The 18,914-nt window shown below is 45.9% G+C and overlaps 2 protein-coding genes across 7 annotated transcripts in view; one reads left to right on the top strand and one right to left on the bottom strand.

Annotated features, from left to right (window-relative positions):
* FAM120A (family with sequence similarity 120 member A) overlaps positions 1-4,883 on the bottom strand; it is a 114,827-nt gene extending 109,944 nt beyond the window's left edge. For 2 of the 4 annotated variants that reach the window (XM_032164559.1, XM_032164560.2), the window contains exon 1: positions 4,179-4,883. In XM_032164559.1, coding sequence (XP_032020450.1) covers positions 4,179-4,652 — 474 coding nt within the window. In that variant the 5' untranslated portion in view covers positions 4,653-4,883. The remainder of the gene's footprint in view (positions 1-4,178) is intronic. The other 2 variants (XM_058445449.1, XM_032164561.2) reach the window with 1 other exon arrangement.
* A 70-nt stretch (positions 4,884-4,953) lies between these two features.
* Positions 4,954-10,334, top strand: FAM120AOS (family with sequence similarity 120 member A opposite strand). Of its 3 annotated transcripts, XM_058445452.1 has the most exons (3): positions 4,954-5,470; positions 5,949-6,069; positions 9,135-10,334. In XM_058445452.1, the coding sequence occupies exons 1-3, from the start codon at positions 5,454-5,456 to the stop codon at positions 9,219-9,221; spliced, it is 225 nt and encodes a 74-aa protein (XP_058301435.1). In that variant the 5' UTR covers positions 4,954-5,453; the 3' UTR covers positions 9,222-10,334. The 3 variants fall into 3 exon arrangements, 1 of the variants encoding a protein (XP_058301435.1); XR_009215245.1 differs by lacking the exon at positions 9,135-10,334 and having other exon boundaries at positions 4,954-5,754; positions 5,949-6,062; XR_009215244.1 differs by lacking the exon at positions 9,135-10,334 and having other exon boundaries at positions 4,954-5,808; positions 5,949-6,062.
* The last annotated feature ends 8,580 nt before the right edge of the window (positions 10,335-18,914 follow it).

The raw sequence follows: 18,914 nt of genomic DNA, 5'->3' as shown, positions 1-18,914 counted from the left end.
TGAGATGGCATATGTGAGAAAGGACCTAGCAAGGACCTGGTCTGATACCAGTTCATTCTCTTCCCCCATCAAGTATACATGAAGAGAGATCATCATCTCTAAGTACAAACATGTAATTATGCTAACCATGAAAATTCTAAACCATAGTCTAACCTTGCATTCGTCCACTGACTTAAAGCATGAACGCCATTTTATGTAAGAGCATTATTTAACAAAATTCCAATGGAAGCAAATTCAGAAGATCTGAAGGACTTCATTATAAACCCTTACACTGATACCACAAGTCATACAGCAGAAACATTTATGAAAGCTCCAGTGACTTCATGCTACTAAGATTTTAAAATAAACATAAGTCATTCACTGAAGTTTCAAAGGTTATAATGACCCAAGGCACAAAAGAGGAAACATTGTCCAAGTAACTAGCTAAAGCCAAGTTCAAATTAGGCTACTTTAGGACAAAACTAGTCAATACATAGGCCAACGTATTATTATTATTTTCATTGTTCTGGCTGTCTTTCCGTGTAGACCAACTTCTAATGGTTAAAGAAATACAATTACTACTACTGAACAAAAAAATAAAATTATTACTCTGTAAAAGAAATAATCTCTAAATCAAAAAAGATTTCTCCTGGCCAGGTGTGGTGGCTCACGCCTGTAATCCCAGCACTTTGGGAGGCCGAGACAGGTGGATCACAAGGTCAGGAGCTCAAGACCAGCCTGGCCAAGATGGTGAAACTCCGCCTCTACTAAAAATACAAAGATTAGCTGGGCATGATGGCAGGCGCCTGTAATCCCAGCTACTAGGGAGGCTGAGGTAGGAGAATCGCTTGAACCCAGGAGGTGGAGGTTGCAGTGACCCGAGATCGCGCCACTGCACTCCAGCCTGGGCGACAGAGTGAGACTCCATCTCAAAAAAAAAAAAAAAAAGATTTCTCTAAGCAAAGGTAACAGGAAATTATGCCCCTCTGCCAATTTACAAAACACTAGAAAGCACCAGTAAGATGCTTAAAGTTTTTATAAATGTCTCATTTATCCAACATTATATATACTGAATTGTTCATGTCAATTCCTTTGCCAGTGGTTTTTACTTAATCTTAAAAAAATTATCATAGGATAAAATTAACACATTTACTTTGGATGAATAGTTCTGATTTTAATGTATGGTAGCATCACCACTATCAGAATACAGAACAGTTCCATCACTCCACAAAGCTCTCTCCCGCTGTCCCCTTTATGTGTACATCCTTCCCCTCCTCTACTCTCAGCACCACTGAATTGGTCCCCATCACTATAGTTTTATAATCATCCCTTTTGAACCTGGATTCTTTCACTCAGTATAAAACCTTAATTAAAGATTCATGCAAGTTGTTACCTACTCCAGCAATTCCTTCCTTATTATTGCTAAGTAGTATTCCATAGTATGGCTATACCGTAGTTTAACCATTCACTTATTAAAGGACACTTTGTTTCCACGTTTTGGCTATTATGAATTAAGCTGCTATGGACATTTGAGTACCAGTTTTTACACAAACAAAAGTCTTCATTAGGAAAATACTCAGGAGTGGAATTGCTGGATCGTATGATAAATGTATGTTTAACTTTATAAGAAACTGCCACTGTTTTCTGGAGTGGCGGTGCCATTCTGCATTCCCACAAGCAATGTGTAAGGATCCAGTTGCTCAGCATTCTTGCTAGCACTTGGTATTGCTCATATTTTTTTCTCCTTTAGCCATTCTAATAGGCATGTAGTGATATCATAGTTTTAAACGTTTTAACCACTTTATGGGTATCTTTTATTAAATGGTATACACTGTTTCAATCCCTTAAACAGAGAATGCTGAATATTAATTTTTATGACTCAAAATCATCCTTACAGAATAAACACTGTACTACCCTCAGGGACTTAGGAAGTACATAGGGTTGTTTTCCTTTTCTTAAAATAGCCCCAGAATTATGTTTGCTTTTTATAGCTTTTTAAATCTTCTCTCTTGTTGTCACTTCCTGCTATTAATGGTGCTCCTGCCTCTGGCAGACTCTCCTCTTCAGCCTCTTCTCAAGCTGAGTTTAGCAAATAGATAACCAAGCTTGTTTGAATTACATCTGAAAAGAGGCCAGTCCGTGAGTGAGAGAGCTTAAAGGATTCTTCAGTGAGGAAAGCAAAAGCACCCCGCTATACCCGCCAACCCCCACATCACTGTACCCAAACTTCCTGACATCTTGCTTAGTTGCTGAGAAATTTCTAGTAGCTAAATCTCTTAGGCACTTTTCAAAAAGGTAAGATTGCCAGCTAAGAGACCACCAAGTAATTGAGTCATTATAATATGCATTTTGTGCAATTCGCACTATAATATGACCCTAGGTCAATAATTAAAAGCTTAGCAAAAGCAAAATATAGACAAAATTATCCCGTGTCCAGAAACCTAAGTGAAAAAGACGATCTTAAATGGAGCTTAAATCTAGTTTCCAAACGCTGACACACTGGTCTGAATTCTGAGCACCTACTAGGTGTGCGAGGCATTCAAAGGGGTGCAAAGATAAAGAAACTGTAGAATTAAAAAGAACTCAACAGTTCTTTAAAGATACAGTGACCATATGCATACATACTGATTCTAATCCTAAGTAATATTCACAGTGTTCCCTTGAAAGTCGCTTGACTAGTTAAGTAGATAGCTGTGTGGTTACCAAAGGCAAGTCAGTGCAGCTCATCCTGTCTTTTAAGTAGTCTTTTCCATCTCTGAACAAGACTAAACTACGAACACTTTTACGCTCTATTAGGGAGATGGATCACCCCAGGCAAATGGCAGCACCTTACTTCCCTGAGCGGCCCAGGCTCCGATTCAGAAATTAAGAGGCAGGCACTTCCTCTCACCCGAACTTCCCTGAGGAATGGCAGCTGTGTGTCTGCCAGGCGCAGGGGCCAATCGGGACTCTGCCGGCCGCCTCCACCCACGACTTAAACACCATCTCACCAATTGCAACCGGATCGTGGGTGGGACTTCCGCTATCATTTTGGGCTTAACTACCACCATCTCCTCGCGGGCAGTGGAGGCAACCGCGAAGACAGAATTTCACAAACTTTCAGCTCCAGCAGTTTCAAGGAAATGTCAAATGACAAGATGGAAGACAGTGGCAAGAGCTAAGACAGCAAAAAGGCCCCCAAAATTTGTTTTCAAGAAAACCAATGAAAAAAGCAAGCAATCAGAACGTGAAGTCCAGGATCATGTATGTGCTTATCTTCACAGTCACTGCTGGGTCCTGAAGTTCTCCTCTGGCCCAGTGCCAGCTGCGGAGCCCTCTGCCAAAGGGCCAGAGGAGGCCGGTGATGTAGAGCTCTGATTACCCATCCGTCAGGGCGCCGCTGAAGGTCACTGAATACTTACTGTGCACCCGAAAAATAAATCCTGCGAGTTCACGCCCGCGTAGCTCGCCCCGACTTCGAGCGACTCCTTTCGCATGGGATCTACAAAACCGAACTGCCTTAAAGACCTCTTTCACACGGACGTGAAGTCACAGAACTGACAAAATCCCATCCTGTCAAAGTGCACGGGTCTTTGAAATCTAACACAAAAAGCCATAGAAAGATTCTCTAAACACCCTGTACTAAGAGGAACACGGACAGGGCACTGCGTTCTGAAGTAGAGGCCAGGGCACTGGCCCTTAGACACGTCTCGCTGTCACCGGGCTAACAACATTGGCAAGGGCGGCGGCAGCAGCACTGATGCAGCCCCCAAGGGCCCTGGCGACACCCCCTCTATTACTCTGTATCCTGCTTGCTTCCAAGATGAACCTGTTGCTGGGAAAGAACAGGCTAAATTAGAAAAGGGAGTATTTTGTCAAAGTTGAAGGTGAGTGATAGCCTGCCCGCCTCAAATAGGATGGGAAAAACTAAGGATATTGGGGATGATGACACTGCCGCCTCCGAATTCTGGTCCGGGGCTCTCACTCAGCCCTCAAGTGTCCCCACGCGGCCGTGGACCCCGAACAGGGACAGGTGGAGACGGGCTTGGGCAGCGCGCGGCCTGCACCCGCGGCCATCCATCTTGCGGCCCGGCCCGGCCCGGCTATCCCGGGCAAGGGCTGGGGGAGCTCGCTGCCCCCAGCGCAGCCACGGCCGGGCGACATTCTGCGCCCTGGGAAGGGGGATAGGGGTGCGGCGCGGCCCCGATCCCCGGCCTCACCTTGACGTGGAAGCGGATGAGCGCCAGGCGGATGCAGTGGGCCATGCAGACGGGCGGCAGGAACCAGACCTTTGGCGGCGGGGTGCCCTTGTTCTGGACATGGCTGACGATCTGCTGTGCCGTCTGGCGCTCGTTGCCCTGCCGCTTGACCCACTCGTGCAGCCGGGCCTTCTCGAGCGCCCCGTTGAAGAAGACGAAGAGCTCGATGTTGCCGCCGAAGCAGGCCTTGGCCAGCGCCGCCAGGTAGCCAAGCATGTGGTTCCACTGGCCGCCGCTGACCCAGTCGGTGTAGAAGCCGCCGTAGAGGCGGTGCAGGCAGTTGTCGGCGTCCACCAGCAGGCGCAGCGGGGTCTGCGGGGGCCGCTGCCGCCCGCCGCCCACCAGGCTGCCCCGGGCCAGCTTCTGCAGCTCCACCGGCACCACGGCGCTCGGGCAGTGCTTCTCGATGTAGTCCTGGAAGCCCTGCACGCCCATGGCGGCGGCGGGGGCGCGGGCGCGGGTGCGGGCGGGGGGCGGCGGGGCCGGGGGTGGTGGGGCCGTGGCGCGCGGGCGGGCTGGCGGGCGGGGGCGGCGGCCTCTAGGGGGGACTGGGGCGGGTCGGGGGCGCGCTCATGGCCGCCGCGGCCGCCATGTGCTGCCGCCTCCCAGGGCCATGTCTGGGGAGGGACCTGCCGCCGCCGCCGCTGCCGCCGCTGCGAGGCCGAGGCCGAGGCCGAGGCTGAGGGGGGCGGCGCTGACGTAGCGGACCCGCCCGGCGCGGACGCCGCCCAGGCCCGCCGGCTAGCAGGCGGAAGAGGCGGCGCCGGCGGGACGCGGCTCGGGGCTCCCGGAGGCGGCGGCGGCGGTGGAGGCGGAGGCCCGGAGTTGGGCCGGGGCGGGATCCAGGAGGCTCCTGAGCCGGAGCAGGCAGCGCCTGGAGGCCACAGGCCGTTCGCCCGCCTCAGGCCGGTTGGCCGCCGCTCCCCTCCCTGCGCCCTGTTCCCGGCAGGGCCAGAGAGGCCGCCGCCTCCACCCGGTGGTACTCAGGCGAAGGGAAGCCGCGAAGCAGGTCCTGGGGAAGAGCTCGCCTGCTCCTGAGAGAAACGGCGATAAGATGGCGCTTTGAAGGGGAGCCGGAGGCCGAGTCACTGTGCTCGTCGGGACGCCGCCTTTCTAACGTCGCAGTCGGCTCGCACCACTCTGGGCCTGCTGCCCACACTGACTGCGGGGTCCGGGAGAGCGGGATGCTGGCCGGCCGCGTCTGGCTTCTTGGAAAGGGCAGGAAGGAGCGCGAGAATGCAGTTCCGCGGCAGGTGCTCATCCCAGCAGCTTCGGGCTTTCAGTTGTCGTGGTTTTTACACCTATGACAAATGACATGGCCAAACACACCATAATGTCTGAAGGTACAGGTAGCCCTAAGCGCCTGCTCGTCACGGAAGAGACGGTCTTGAGAGCACACGTCTGTTGCAGCGTGGGAAAGCCTGCGGAATGGCTAGACTGAAACCTGCGCCTTTGCAGTGGCTCGCCCTGCTCTTCTGAGGGAGATGGATTTGAATCTTGTTGCTGTAGTAGCATCTTCTGGAAGGAGGTCGTTTACGTAAATTCTGTTTCAAAGCTCTGTCGTAATTGCTTCTAAAATGAGGTTGATACTGTATGTATATTAGGCTTGCATAAAACATTTTCAAAAAGAGATTAATGTCTTTCAGAATATAAATTTAGAAACCCAGCACTCAAAAGTTTTAAAGTGCCGCTTTTACTTACCTTCATCTCTCCATTTGCTCTTTTTTGGAGAAACCTCTGTAGAGGAGCAGGATGCAACCTACAGGCTGTGGCCGGACAGCTGCTGCCCAGCACATGGAGCCTGCACGCGCACGATTTGGCCAAAGAAGCCCCCATACTCCCGGGGAAAAAGGCAAGTTGGATTTTTCTGCTTTCTTTTCTGATACATACCTCAAATGCAAGCCAGTATCATATATACATAAATTAAATGCTGCTGGTATTTTAAGAAGTTATATTTAAAAGCAGACTGACAAGTTATGCCACTCACCTACCTATGCATAAAATTAGTCACAAAGCCAAGATGACATGTTATCTAGAAATAATACAGGCCAGGTGCGGTGGCTCACGCCTGTAATCCCAGCATTTTGGGAGGCCGAGGCGGGTGAATGATTTGAGATCAGGAGTTCGAGACCAGCCTGGCCAACATGGTGAAACCCCGTCTCTACTAAAAATGCAAATATTAGACGGGCCTGGTGTGCGCCTGTAATCCCAGCTACTTGGGAGGCTGAGGCAGGAGAATTGGTTGAACCCAGGAGGCGGAAGTGGCAGTCAGCGGAGATGGCGCCACTGCACTCTCTAGCCTGGGCAAAAAGTGAGATTCCATCTCAAAAATAAATAAATAAAAGAAGTAATACAGTTAGCCATTAAATAACAAGGCAAAATCCAGAAATATCCAAATTTCCTTTTATAACCCAAGGCAGGTTCACAAGGTGAGGAGTAATAGTTTTTAATCACTCTTATTTTCATTTGTAGCATTGCATTCCATGTATTTACCTTTTCTTTAAACACTCTTGCTTTTAATTTTTAAAAATGCATTAGTACGGCCAGGCGTGGTGGCTCACGCCTGTAATCCCAGCACATTGGGAGACCGAGGCGGGCAGATCACGAGGTCAAGAGATGGAGACCATCCTAGCCAACATGGTGAAACCCCATCTCTACTAAAAACACAAAAATTAGCCGAGCGTAGTGGTGCGCACCTGTAGTCCCAGCTACTCGGGAGGCTGAGGCAGGAGAATTGCTTGAACCCGGGAGGCAGAGGTTGCAGTGATAACGCCACTGCACTCCAGCCTGGCAACAGAGCGAGACTCCATCTCAAAAAAAAAAAAAAAAAAAAAAAATGCCAGTGCCAGTATCTGGAATTCTGGAAATAAATTTATTTTCACCTTATTACATTGTAGAAGTCTAAGATTCTGGAGTCAGGTCCCCGATATCCATCTTATGGTAAGTCTGTGCCCTTGCAAAAATATTTACCTTATTGAACCTTGGATTTTATCATCTGTAAAATGAACATATTAATAGTACTTAACCTCCCAGGTTGTTATAAGGATTAAATCAGATAACCTGTGTGCGTGCCACACAACAAATGCTCAATAAATGTTGGCTTTTGTAGTTGTTTCCAGAAACTGTATTTCTAGACTTATACTCGAGAACATAGACCAGTTATTGTACTTTTGGAAAGTTTAAAATTCATTATTGTATCATAACACTTGAAACTCAATTCTTAGTTGCCCTGTTTAGCTGTGTGTTCTGTAAAAAAAAAAAAAAAAACTTTATTGAGTAACTGTTGATGGCGGGCAAAATGTTTAGCTGACAAACGCTTATATACTCTGCATCCTTAGCTCAAATTCAGGGGTTGGTTGAAGTTAAATTGCTTAAATATCGAGGTAAAAATAAACATCTGGACCGGGCGCGGTGGCTCACGCCTGTAATCCCAACACTTTGGGAGGCCGAGGCAGGCGGATCACAAGGTCAGGAGATCGAGACCATCCTGGCTAACACGGTAAAACCCCGCCTCTACTAAAAAAATACAAAAAAAATTAGCCGGGTGTGGTGGCAGGCGCCTATAGTCCCAGCTACTCAGTAGGCTGAGGTAGGAGAATGGCGTGAACCCAGGAGGCGGAGCTTGCAGTGAGCCGACATCACGCCACTGTACTCCAGCTTGGGCAACAGAGCGAGACTCCGTCTCAAAAATAAAACATCTGTATTTAAAATTTAATAAAAACTTATGTCGGCCGGGCGCGGTGGCTCATGCTTGTAATCCCAGCACTTTGGGAGGCCGAGGCGGGCGGATCACGAGGTCAGGAGATCGAGACCACGGTGAAACTTCGTCTCTACTAAAAATACAAAAAATTAGCCAGGCGTGGTGGCGGGCGCCTGTAGTCCCAGCTACTCGGGAGGCTGAGGCAGGAGAATGGCATGAACCCGGGAGGCGGAGCTTGCAGTGAGCCGAGATTGCGCCACTGCACTCCAGCCTGGGCGACAGAGCGAGACTCCATCTCAAAAAAAAATAAAATAAAAATAAAAAATAAAAACTTATGTCTTCTTGGGGGTCACAATATGACAACTAATGGTTGGGGACTTTTTCTTTTTTTATTTTGTATTTATTTTATTTATTTTTTCTCCCTCAAGATGGAGTCTTTCTCTGTTGCCCAGGCTGGAGTACAGTGATGTGATCTCGGCTCACTGCAACCTCCCTCTCCCAGGTTCAAGTGATCTCCTGCCTCAGCCTCTGGAGTAGCTGGGATTACAGGTACACACCATCACACCTGGCTAAGTTTTGTATTTTTAGTAGAGACAGGGTTTCACCATGTTAGCCAGGCCGGTTTCGAACACCTGACCTCAAGTGATCCACTTGCCTCTGCCTCCCAAAGTGCAGGGATTACAGGCGTGAGCTACCGCGCCCGGCCTAATATCATTAATTAATATTTTACTTAGGTGAGGTATCTAACCACCAGCGATAACAGATGAGTTTCCAGTTTTTCAAACAAGGTAGTAAGAGACCTTGATCCTGCCCATGTAATCATTAGCATATGTTGGGAGACCAGCAGGCTGGAGCTAAGCAGGGAGTCTGTGATCATGGAAGAGAGCAAATTAATCCACACTTGGGATTCTAACCTATAATGTTTACCTAGCACCAGCCCTGTTAATTAATTGTCAATTTAAATTACCCAGAAGAACACACACATCTGTAGGCCTGCTTCATAAACTGTAGATCAGTAACTGACCACACTGCGGCCATTTGTCGGCAGTTGAGTTTTTTGGTCTTCAGGCTCTGCTGTCTCTCCAGTACTATGAGTTATCAGCAGTAGCAGAGGGTAGGAGAGCTCCACGGAGATCAACATTCAGACGCTGGAGACCATGACAAAATACATTTCATATTCCAAACTAATATATAAACTACCTTTTTTCTCTTTTCAGATTTCCAGAAGCTGTTTTGTCAATAACAAAGTGTCAGAGAAAACCACAAAACCACCAACACTAAGATCATTCTTGAGTCCAATTTGAAAAACTAGGGTCAAGTTCTGCAGAGGCATTCAAAGGACAAGATACCACCCTAATATCCATCGTGTGAGGGAAAATGCTCTATTCACCATTCCTCAGCTTCTGGTTTCAGAGTTCTCTCTATATTGGAGGGTGTTTTAAAGCTAGAGTGGTCTTTATCCACTTTTATTAACACATCTGAATGTGAAGGTCAAGAGAGGAAAGTGACATGTCCTAAGTCAGAGTAGAGTCAACAAGAAAATAAGACAAACAGCGACTGAACCCCTGGTGTATACTGGGCATTGGCAAGCTACTGGGGATATGGAGATGAAGAAAACGTAATCCCTTCTTCAAGGAGCCCAACCTACCAAGGTAGACAGACATATAGACAAATAGATACTTGCATAGAAAAAAGGAGGAGAACGGGATCAGTGTGACCTGTGTAACTAAGTACACTATACAACCCTCCTGCAACAGATCATATTGCCCTTTATAGTGGGGATGGTAATCCCATCTCTGAATTCCACATGTAGTTTGCAGTCATAGCACACCCATGTTTGGGTCCTGACTACCATTTATAAACAGCATCACTTTCAGCAGTTCTCAGCCTTCTTAAGCTAGGGTCATTGTCTGTAGGGATACTGCTTCACAAGCATCAGCAGAACACCAAAGGAGACTGTATGGGTGAAAGCAGCCAACACTGCCCTGGCATTTCATAGGTTCTTAGAGTGTTCATCTTTTACTTTCAGTCTAATGCAGCACTGCCTGCTTTTTGTTTTTGTTGCTTGGTTTGTTTTTTTCTTACCGTGTTCACCAAACTTGTGTCCAAATAGCTTTGGGCTGATGCAAAAGTATCTATGTGGAAGAGAAAGAAGAGTTGTTCTCATGGAGGGCCTTCAGATGAGTGCTATAGGCTCTAGGGAACTCTCCAAGAGGCTTCTCAAGCAGGGTGGGCAGTGAGAGCTGCTATGGAATCAATGGACAAACATTGACAGGGACTGCTTTGAAAGACAGTACTCAGTTGAGTATATATGTTCTCTCTTAAGGGCTAAAACTATAATCATCCCTTAAACACTCTGTGATAGGATCTTCAGGATCATCTTTTGAAGTAAACTATATTTTGCAATGTGATATAAATCAAATGAGTTTTTTTTAATTAGGAATTCCCATAAGTATAAAGCCATTTTAAGATGTACATTTTAGAGACTAGCTATTATTAAGTGGTCTGTTACATTTGTGTAAACCTAAAGATCTTTCCAGAGGAAGCAAGTCTTTCATACCAGAATATGAAAGCAGCAGCCCCAGGCTTGAGTAGCCTAGATCACATGAAGCTGACTTCCTCTGAGGAGTCTAGGACCTCAGAGTCTAGGTGGGAGCACACAATCACCCTTCTGGAAACAGCTAAGACTTGTGGCTCAGGCCTTTGACCTTGCTGACAAAGGAAGAGGTCAGGGTTGACTAGAACTCCAGGAAGAATGAAAGTGCCTCTGGAAGGCAGGAAGAAAGTTACTGTAATACTTTATCCTCAGGGTGGAACAAGAGTCTGGGAAAGCTCTGCCCTATAGTCCCCTTCCCCATTCTTCCCGGGTCCCAGGTGTGGTGGTATAAGGATAGTTGGCCCAATCTGGGAGCTGAGGGATCTGAGACATCCATCTACTGCATCAGTGCACTCAGAAGTGAGGATTTTGGCACAGTTATTCATGAGACATCGGCCCATCATATAAAACATGCCTCCAGTTTGGTTAAACTAGGAAGTGCTATATAATATTTTAAAATCAGTTACATGTCACGGATAAAAGACTTAATATTACCCTGATGTTGTTTTTCTTGAGGCAACATGATGAAACCCATTGTCTACAAAAAATCCAAAAAATAGCCAGGTGAGGTGTGCACCTGTGGTCCCATCTACTCTGGAGGCTGAGGTGGGAAGACTACTTGAGCCAAGGAGGTGGAGGTTGGAGTGAGCCCAGATCACGCCACTTGCACTCCAGCCTGGGCAGCAGAGTGAGGCCCTGTCTCAAAAAAAAAAAAAAAAAAACTCCAATGAATTTTATGAAAGTTGGAGAGCCAGGATTAAGACTGGGTGGAGCCGGGCGCGATGGCTGACGCCTGTAATCCCAACACTTTGGGAGGCTGAGGCAGGTGGATCACGAGGTTAGGAGATCGAGACCATCCTGGCTAACACGGTGAAACCCCGTCTCTACTAAAAATACAAAAAATTAGCCGGGCAAGATGGCGGGCCCCTGTAATCCTAGCTACGCGGGAGGCTGAGGCAGGAGAATGGCATGAACCCTGGGGGGCGGAGCCTGCAATGAGCCGAGATCGCGCCACTGCACTCCAGTCTGGGTGAAAGAGCGAGACTCCGTCTCAAAAAAAAAAAAAAAAAAGACTGGGTGGGAACTAAGAATGACAGGTACTTTTAACAATACAGTTGGGGTGCTGTTGATGATATGAATGAACCCCAATCTTATTGTAGTCATTTGCTCAAGATTCAAAGTCATGAAAAAGAGTAGAATGGACCAAACTTGGGTATTGAGAGTCCCCAGCCTGGCAGTGAAAACAGTATAGTTCCTTTGACTTTAATATGGGGAAACAGGTTCCTGGATTGACTATCTCACCAAAACTATACACAATTTTTTTTTATTTTTTCTCAGACCTCTCAGGGATGAATATACACAATTTCTGAGAAAGAAACCTGAGTACCTTTAGGAAGGGAAAAGGAATGCTGGATATCCCCAAACAACATGTCTTACATATTTGGTAAGACTTACTATACCCTGCCCTTAGAAGACAAAGACTGTAAAGCTATGCCTTCTAAATCTTAAGCCACTCTTCAGATAATGGATCCCTTTATGGTCAGCCCAAACATCTCAAGAACTTTTAATTTGTACCATTTGTCTTTTTTTTCCATTTATTTAATACCACAAATTCACTTTATTATTATAAAGCCAATATCTACATCTTCTCACAAAGATTCTCATAAGAAAGGCAGAACTCCTGGCCAGGCGCAGTGGCTCATGCCTGTAATCCCAGCATTTTGGGAGGCCGAGGCGGGTGGATCACCTGAGGTCGGGAGTTCAAGACCAGCCTGACCAACACGGAGAAACCCCGTCTCTACTAAAAATACAAAATCAGCTGGGCGTGGTGGCACATGCCTGTAATCCCAGCTACTAGGGAGGCTGAGGCAGAAGAATCGCTTGAACCTAGGAGGCGGAGGTTGCGGTGAGCCGAGATGGTGCCATTGCACTCCAGCCTGGGCAACGAGCGAAACTCCGTCTCAGAAAGAAAAGAAACGCAGAACTCTTTACTGGCCTCAAAACGTACTGTGACATTTCCATAACCTACAGGTCTAGAAATCCTGTGCCAAATATGGTTAACTTGTTTGCTGAGAAGGATGTGGAAGAACTGGAACCTTCATACACAGCTGATGGGAAAACAGTCTGGAACTTTCTTAAAACATTCTGGTAAATGGGGGCCCTGCAAGCTAGAAAGTGTGGCTATAATCCCTGGGTTTTTTCCTTTTTTAAACTTTTTCTCTCTCAGTCCTGACCTAAAGATGACCCTAGTCAGGCCAGGCGAGGTGGCTCACGCCTGTCATCCCAACACTTTGGGAGGCCAAGACGGGTGGATCACCTGAGGTCAGGAGTTTGAGACCAGCCTGACCAACATGGAGAAACCCTGTCTCTACTAAAAACACAAAATTAGCTGGGCGTGGTGGTGCATGCCTGTAATTCCAGCTACTCAGGAGGCTGAGGCAGGAGAATTGCTTGAACCCAGGAGGTGGAGGCTGCAGTGAGCCGAGATCACACCATTGCACTCCAGCCTGGACAACAAGAGCAAAACTCCGTCTAAAAAAAAAAAAAAAAAAATCTCCTAGGAGAAAACCTGTCTTTCCAGTCAGAGGAGCAGGAAAAAATGACCCTATGATCTGAAGAATGTGGAAATAATCCATCTTTTTTTTTTCCCTCTGCTTTCTGCCTGAGGGGCGTTCCTTTTGGCAAAATGAGCAGGCAGTGTGAGCAGCTAGTCATCAGAGAGAAAGCCCATCTTTCTAAGCCAGAGGATGAGGAAAAGGGGCCCCCAGGTGCCAGGGAGTCTGGGGGGAAATCCTGAAGAGCAAAGACCTGAAAAGAGGATTCTCTAATTCTGTACATGAGCTGAATTCCGTGCTCAGCCCAGAGCTGCACATACCAGAGGCAGAGCCCAAGCAACACAGCCACACTCTGAACTGACACTCGGACCACCACCACCAAACAGAAGGCAACGCAGGACCTGCGGACTAAGGCTAACGAGGCTGATTGCCTGACAAAACAGGAAAAAAAAGAAACATTCTTCAGGGAATTTTAGTAGAACACAGAGTCTCCCAACATAAAACAGACAGTCCTCACTGCACAGCAGTTCAGAACTGTAAAAATGACCTTCCAACCTGAAATTGCCATATGCTGTTCATAATCATTAATGGGTAAAATTGTGATTTCTTCCTGTCTTTTGAAAATTGTCAAAACATCGATAATCTTGTACTGTTAGAAATGTATAAGGAAACAAAGTAAATATTTTTGTACACTGTAATTTAAAACATTAGCAACACTGGGAATTAAAGTGTTTGATGTCTTCCTAAAAAACCATAAAGAGACATTTAAACAGTGCTTGCCTTCTTCAAAAGTCATGTACCTTATGATATGGAGCAAGCACCTTTTCTGTGTTTCAAAAACTTGTCATGCTCCTTCTAAGTTTGGATCAGCTTCCAATATTTTATCCTTTCTGCTTTCAATGTCATGAAATATCTCCAAGTCCCTTTAACGTGAAGGTTTTTGCTGACGTTCCTTCCTCTGGGACATCTTCATCCTTTTCATCACAACCGCTTTCTTCATGTATTTGATGAATTCACCTCGGCAGCAGTGCCAGCATCCCCATAGTCTGTTTCTTCAGTGACCCCATTTATGTTTGATTTGCATTCACTTTCAGTGTTTTCAGTTTTGAGTTTCTTTGCTGCACTTCTATCTTTATTTGTCAGTTTTCTCTTTTGAATATCCATTTGTGTAAAAATGCCATGTGGGTTTATCACTGGGAGACAAGGAGGCCACACAATTCACTTTGCTGTTTGTGCGTGAAATGAACACAGATGCACAGTGACCAATCACTCACAGGTTTTGGAAAGAAGAGACATGATTGGTCACTGATCATGATGTACCTCTGTTATTATGTAGTGATTTGTGGACTGGTGAGCTAGCAGAAAGTTTGAACTTCATGCAATTACAGTTAATATATTCTGGTAACTCAAATTTGAACCATGTTGTCACGTTGTCAGGGGACTGGTGTTCACCATAATAACTAAACTTTCAGAATCATGAAATGTCACTTCTGATATATTCTATTCATTAAAAGTCAGTTCTAATTCTGGCTCACACTCAAGGGGAAGGGAATTAGGCCCCAGCTTCTGGAGAGAGGATCTCCAATGAATTTGTGGACTTATTTTAGGATTCTTCAGGAAGTCCATATTCCTGTAGAATATTGGCACCGGTTATAGAATTTTGGGTGGATGATTCTTTCCTATGAGTGCTTTAAAGATACTGTTCCACTGCATCCTGGCCTACACGATTTTTTATTATATGTCTGAGATAACCCGCATTTCAAATTGTTGTTCCCTATACCGAATGTATTGGGTTTTTTTCTGGCTACTTTCAGGATTCTTTAAATCTTTGGTTTTCAGCAGTTCGATTATGATATGCTGAGCATCTTGTTTGGATTTTGCTGAGTTTCTTGAATATGTATTTATATTGTTTGTCAAATTTAAGAAGTTTTCAGCAATTATTTCTAAAAACTTTTTTTGTGTCTGCACCAATTTCTCTTTTCCCTCTGAGACTCCAGTGTCAAAAAATATGTGATTTTCTGGTGTTGTCTCCCAGGATCCTGAAGTTTTATTCATTCTGTTTAATCCATTTTCTCACTGTCCTCTGGTTAATTTCTACTGATCTGTCTTCAATTCACTGACTCTTTCTTTTGTTATTTCCATTAAAAAACGTAATTCCATTACATTGTTTAACTTCAGAAATATCATTTTTTCAGTTCTAGAATTCTCATTAGTAATTTTCATAGCTTCTGGGTCTCCATCAAGAACTTCTTTCTTTCTTTCTTTCTTTTTTTAGGCAGAGTCTCACTCTGTCACCCAGGCTTCGATCTTTGCGCACTGCAACCTCCGCCTCCCGGGTTCAAGCAATTCTCCTGCCTCAACCTCCCGAGTAGCTGGGATTACAGATGTGCACCACCACGCCCGGCTAATTTTTGTATATTTTTAGTAGAGACAGGGTTTCACCATGTTGGCCAGACTGGTCTCGAACGCTCAACCTCAGGTGGTCCACCCGCCTTGGCCTCCCAAGGTGATGGGATTACAGACATGAGCCACTGCGCCCGGCCCTTTGTTTTCATCTTAAGAGCACAGTTATAAAAGTTGTTTTAAGTTGTTGTCTGATGATCCAACATCTGAGTCATTTTTGGAATGACATGTGTTGGTTGTCTTTTTCCTTGTGAATAGGTCATACTTACCTGGTTGCTTGCGCATCTAGCAATGTTGGATCGTATTCTGGATGTTTTGAATACCAAGTCCCGAGAGTCTGCAACTTGTTAAAATCCCCTGGAGAAGATTGATTGTAAGCACACAACCAATTCAATTAAGTTCAGATGGCAAACTGTCTCCCCTTCTGTGGTGGTGGTCCCGGTGGCACCACTTCAAGTTTCAAAGACTCTGTTCACTTCTCTGTATCTGCCTGTGCATGTGCGGCTTAGGCCTGAGCCCAGGACTTGTGCCAGCCCATACCCAGACTTAGGGATCCCCTCCTCTAGCTCTCTCTTCTCTAGGATTCATCAACACACACTGCTTGGCTCACAGAAACGTCTTGGAGTTTTGTTGCCCATCTGCCTCTTTATGGTAGCATGACTGGGGTCTCCCTCACAGCAGGGCTGGGAAAGAAAGAGAAAGGGAGAGAGAGAGGAAGAACACAGGGATTTCCCCCTGCATTCTTTGGTTCACAGGGGCTCCTTTTCCTGGTCATTTGGCCAGAAAGACCGAGCTCTTCTTGGAGTTTTTACTGCACATGTCAACTGGGAAGTTGCTTGACGGGGGGTTGGAGGGGGTTTTACCTTTATATCAAAGCTGAAAGGGGCTGGGCATGGTGGCTCACACCTGTAATCCCAGTACTTTGGGAAGCTGAGGCGGGCAGATCACTTGAGGTCAAGAGTTCGAGCCTGGCCAACATGGTGAAACCCAGTTTCTACTAAAAATACAAAAACTAGCCAGGCATGATGGCAGGCGCCTATAATCCCAGCTACTTGGGAGGCTGAGGCAGGAAAATTGCTTGAACCTGGGAGGTGGAGGTTGCAGTGAGCCAAGATTGTGCTACTGCACTCCATCCTGGGTGACAGAGATTCCACCTCAAAAAAAAAAAAAAAAGCTGAAAGGGGTAGTAGTACAGAAAACTGGGAAACACATGTCTGTTTCGTGACTTCTTCAAGTTTTGTCACCCTCCTTCTTCCAATTTGCCTGCCATTATTTACTTTCCAGAGATCTCAAGGAGTTGGCATTTTGTTTTGTTTAGAATTCTTAGTTTTCTTTTCTTTTCTTTTTTTTTTAATTAAGACAGAGTCTTGCTCTGTCGCCCAGGCTGGAGTGCAGTGGCACGATCTCAGCTCACTGCAGCCTCCGCCTCCGCCTCCACCTCCTGGGTTCAAGCGATTCTCCTGCCTCAGCCTCCCGAGTAGTGGGACTACAGGCGCGCACCACCATGGCTGGCTAATTTTTGTATTTTTGGTAGAGATGGGGTTTCACCATGTTGGCCAGGCTGGTCTCGATCTCCTGACCTCATGATCCGCCCACCTCAGCCTCCCAAAGTGCTGGGATTACAGGTGTGAGCCACCGCGCCCAGCCTAAAATTCTTAGTTTTCTTTGGGAGGCTGAGGCAGGTGGATCACCTGAGGTCAAGAGTTCAAGACCAGCCTGGCCAACATGGCAAAACCCCATCTCTACTAAAAATACAAAAATTAGCCTGGCGTGGTGGTGCATGCCTGTAATCCCAGCTACTCGAGAGGCTGAGGCAGGAGAATCACTTGAATTCAGGAGGCGGAGGTTGCGGTGAGCTGAGATCCTGCCACTGCACTCCAACCTGAGAGACAGAGCAAGACTCTGTCTAAAAAAAAAAAAAGAGAGAATTCTTAGTTTTGATGAGTGGGAGAACTGAACTGTGCTGTGCCTACTCCATCTTGGCCAGCACAAGAAGTCCCAAAACTTAAAAAAATTTATAAAATTTAAACTTGAGGAGTTTTGTTTTTGTTTTTGTTTGTAGGGAATCAGGTGTTTTTTGTTTGTTTGAGACGGAGTTTTGTTCTTGTTGCCCAGGCTGGAATGCAATGGCATGATCTCAGCTCACTGCAAACTCCACCTCCCGAGTTCAAGTGATTCTCCTGCCTCACCCTCCCAAGTAGCTGGGATTACAGGCATGTGCCACCACGCCCAGCTAATTTTGTATTTTTAGTAGAGACAGGGTTTCTCCACGTTGGTCAGCTGGTCTGGAACTCCTGACCTCAGGTAATCCGTCTGCCTTGGCCTCCCAAAGTGCTGGGATTACAGGCACGAGCCACCGTGCCCAGCCAAGTGTTCTTAAATATAATTTTTCATCTCCTTTCCTACCGAGAGAGGTTTTTAGAACTGTTTGCTTGGCAGGTGAAGAATCTGCATGTCGTGGTTCTTTATTACTGAATGAGAAAATACCAGACTTTACCTTAGCTTTATTTGTTCCCCAGTTCAACAGAATTTAACCTTAGAATTTCCTAAAGATGCTTTCTAAAAGTTTTTTTATTTCTCCAAGTGTCATAGTACTGCATTTGTGAATCCCAAATTGGCTTCCACTGTCTATTTAAACTTGATATAAGATACAGGAAGATTATTTTGTCACTACCCTCTTTCTATTCCAAACACTATTTACATGAAGGAAACTTTAGTAAGAGAAGATATTTTGGAAAAGATTTTGTAATCAACTTAAACTTGAGTCTGTTTTTATTTTTTTGGTTTAAATTCAAGGAGAAGCCAAGCGTGGTGGCTCATGCCTGTAATCCTAACACTTCGGGAGGCCAACACGGGTGGACGGCTTGAGTTCAGGAGTTCCAGAGGAGCCTGGACAACACGGTGAAACCCTGTCTCTACCAAAAAATACAAAAACATGGCCCAGGTGTGGTGGCATGCACCTGTGGTCCCAGCTATTTGAGAGGCTGAGGTGGGAGGATGGCTTGAGACAAGGAGGCAGAGGTTGCAGTGAGCCCAGATCACACCACTGCGCTCCAGCCTGGGCGACAGAGTGAGACTCTGTCTCAAATTAATTAATTAATTCAGGGGGAATGTGTACCTTATTTCATTAAAAGCAATCTTTTTAAGTAAACGGATTTTTAAAAAATCAAGCCAAACAAATATGCCAATGTGAATTTTTAAAAATTTGATTTTGAAACATGCATTTTCTATCTTGCTGCAGTTTAAAGATAGAATTTACACCATATGGCCCATCAGTAATGCAGCATAAGAAACTGCATCTGTATTCCTCAATAAATAAGAGTTTGTGGAGGTTCTGATCGGCGTTTTTGTAGTCCCCCATAGAGAGGAAGAGCCAGTTAACCTGTTGCTAAGCAATAGTGTTTCATAGACCAGAACTTCTGGACACCAAAGAGAGGGTAGGA

Source organism: Hylobates moloch, unplaced genomic scaffold (assembly GCF_009828535.3).
Source record: "Hylobates moloch isolate HMO894 unplaced genomic scaffold, HMol_V3 SCAFFOLD_10, whole genome shotgun sequence".
NCBI classification, from domain to species: domain Eukaryota; kingdom Metazoa; phylum Chordata; class Mammalia; order Primates; family Hylobatidae; genus Hylobates; species Hylobates moloch.
Note: the sequence above shows the minus strand (reverse complement) of the source record. Positions and strands in the feature narration are given on the sequence as shown.

Excerpts from the sequence above, each read along its gene's own strand:
- FAM120AOS (XM_058445452.1), top strand. Across the intron at positions 6,070-9,134 it reads CCATACTCCCGGGGAAAAAG|ATTTCCAGAAGCTGTTTTGT; the intron begins GCAAGTTGGATT and ends TTCTCTTTTCAG.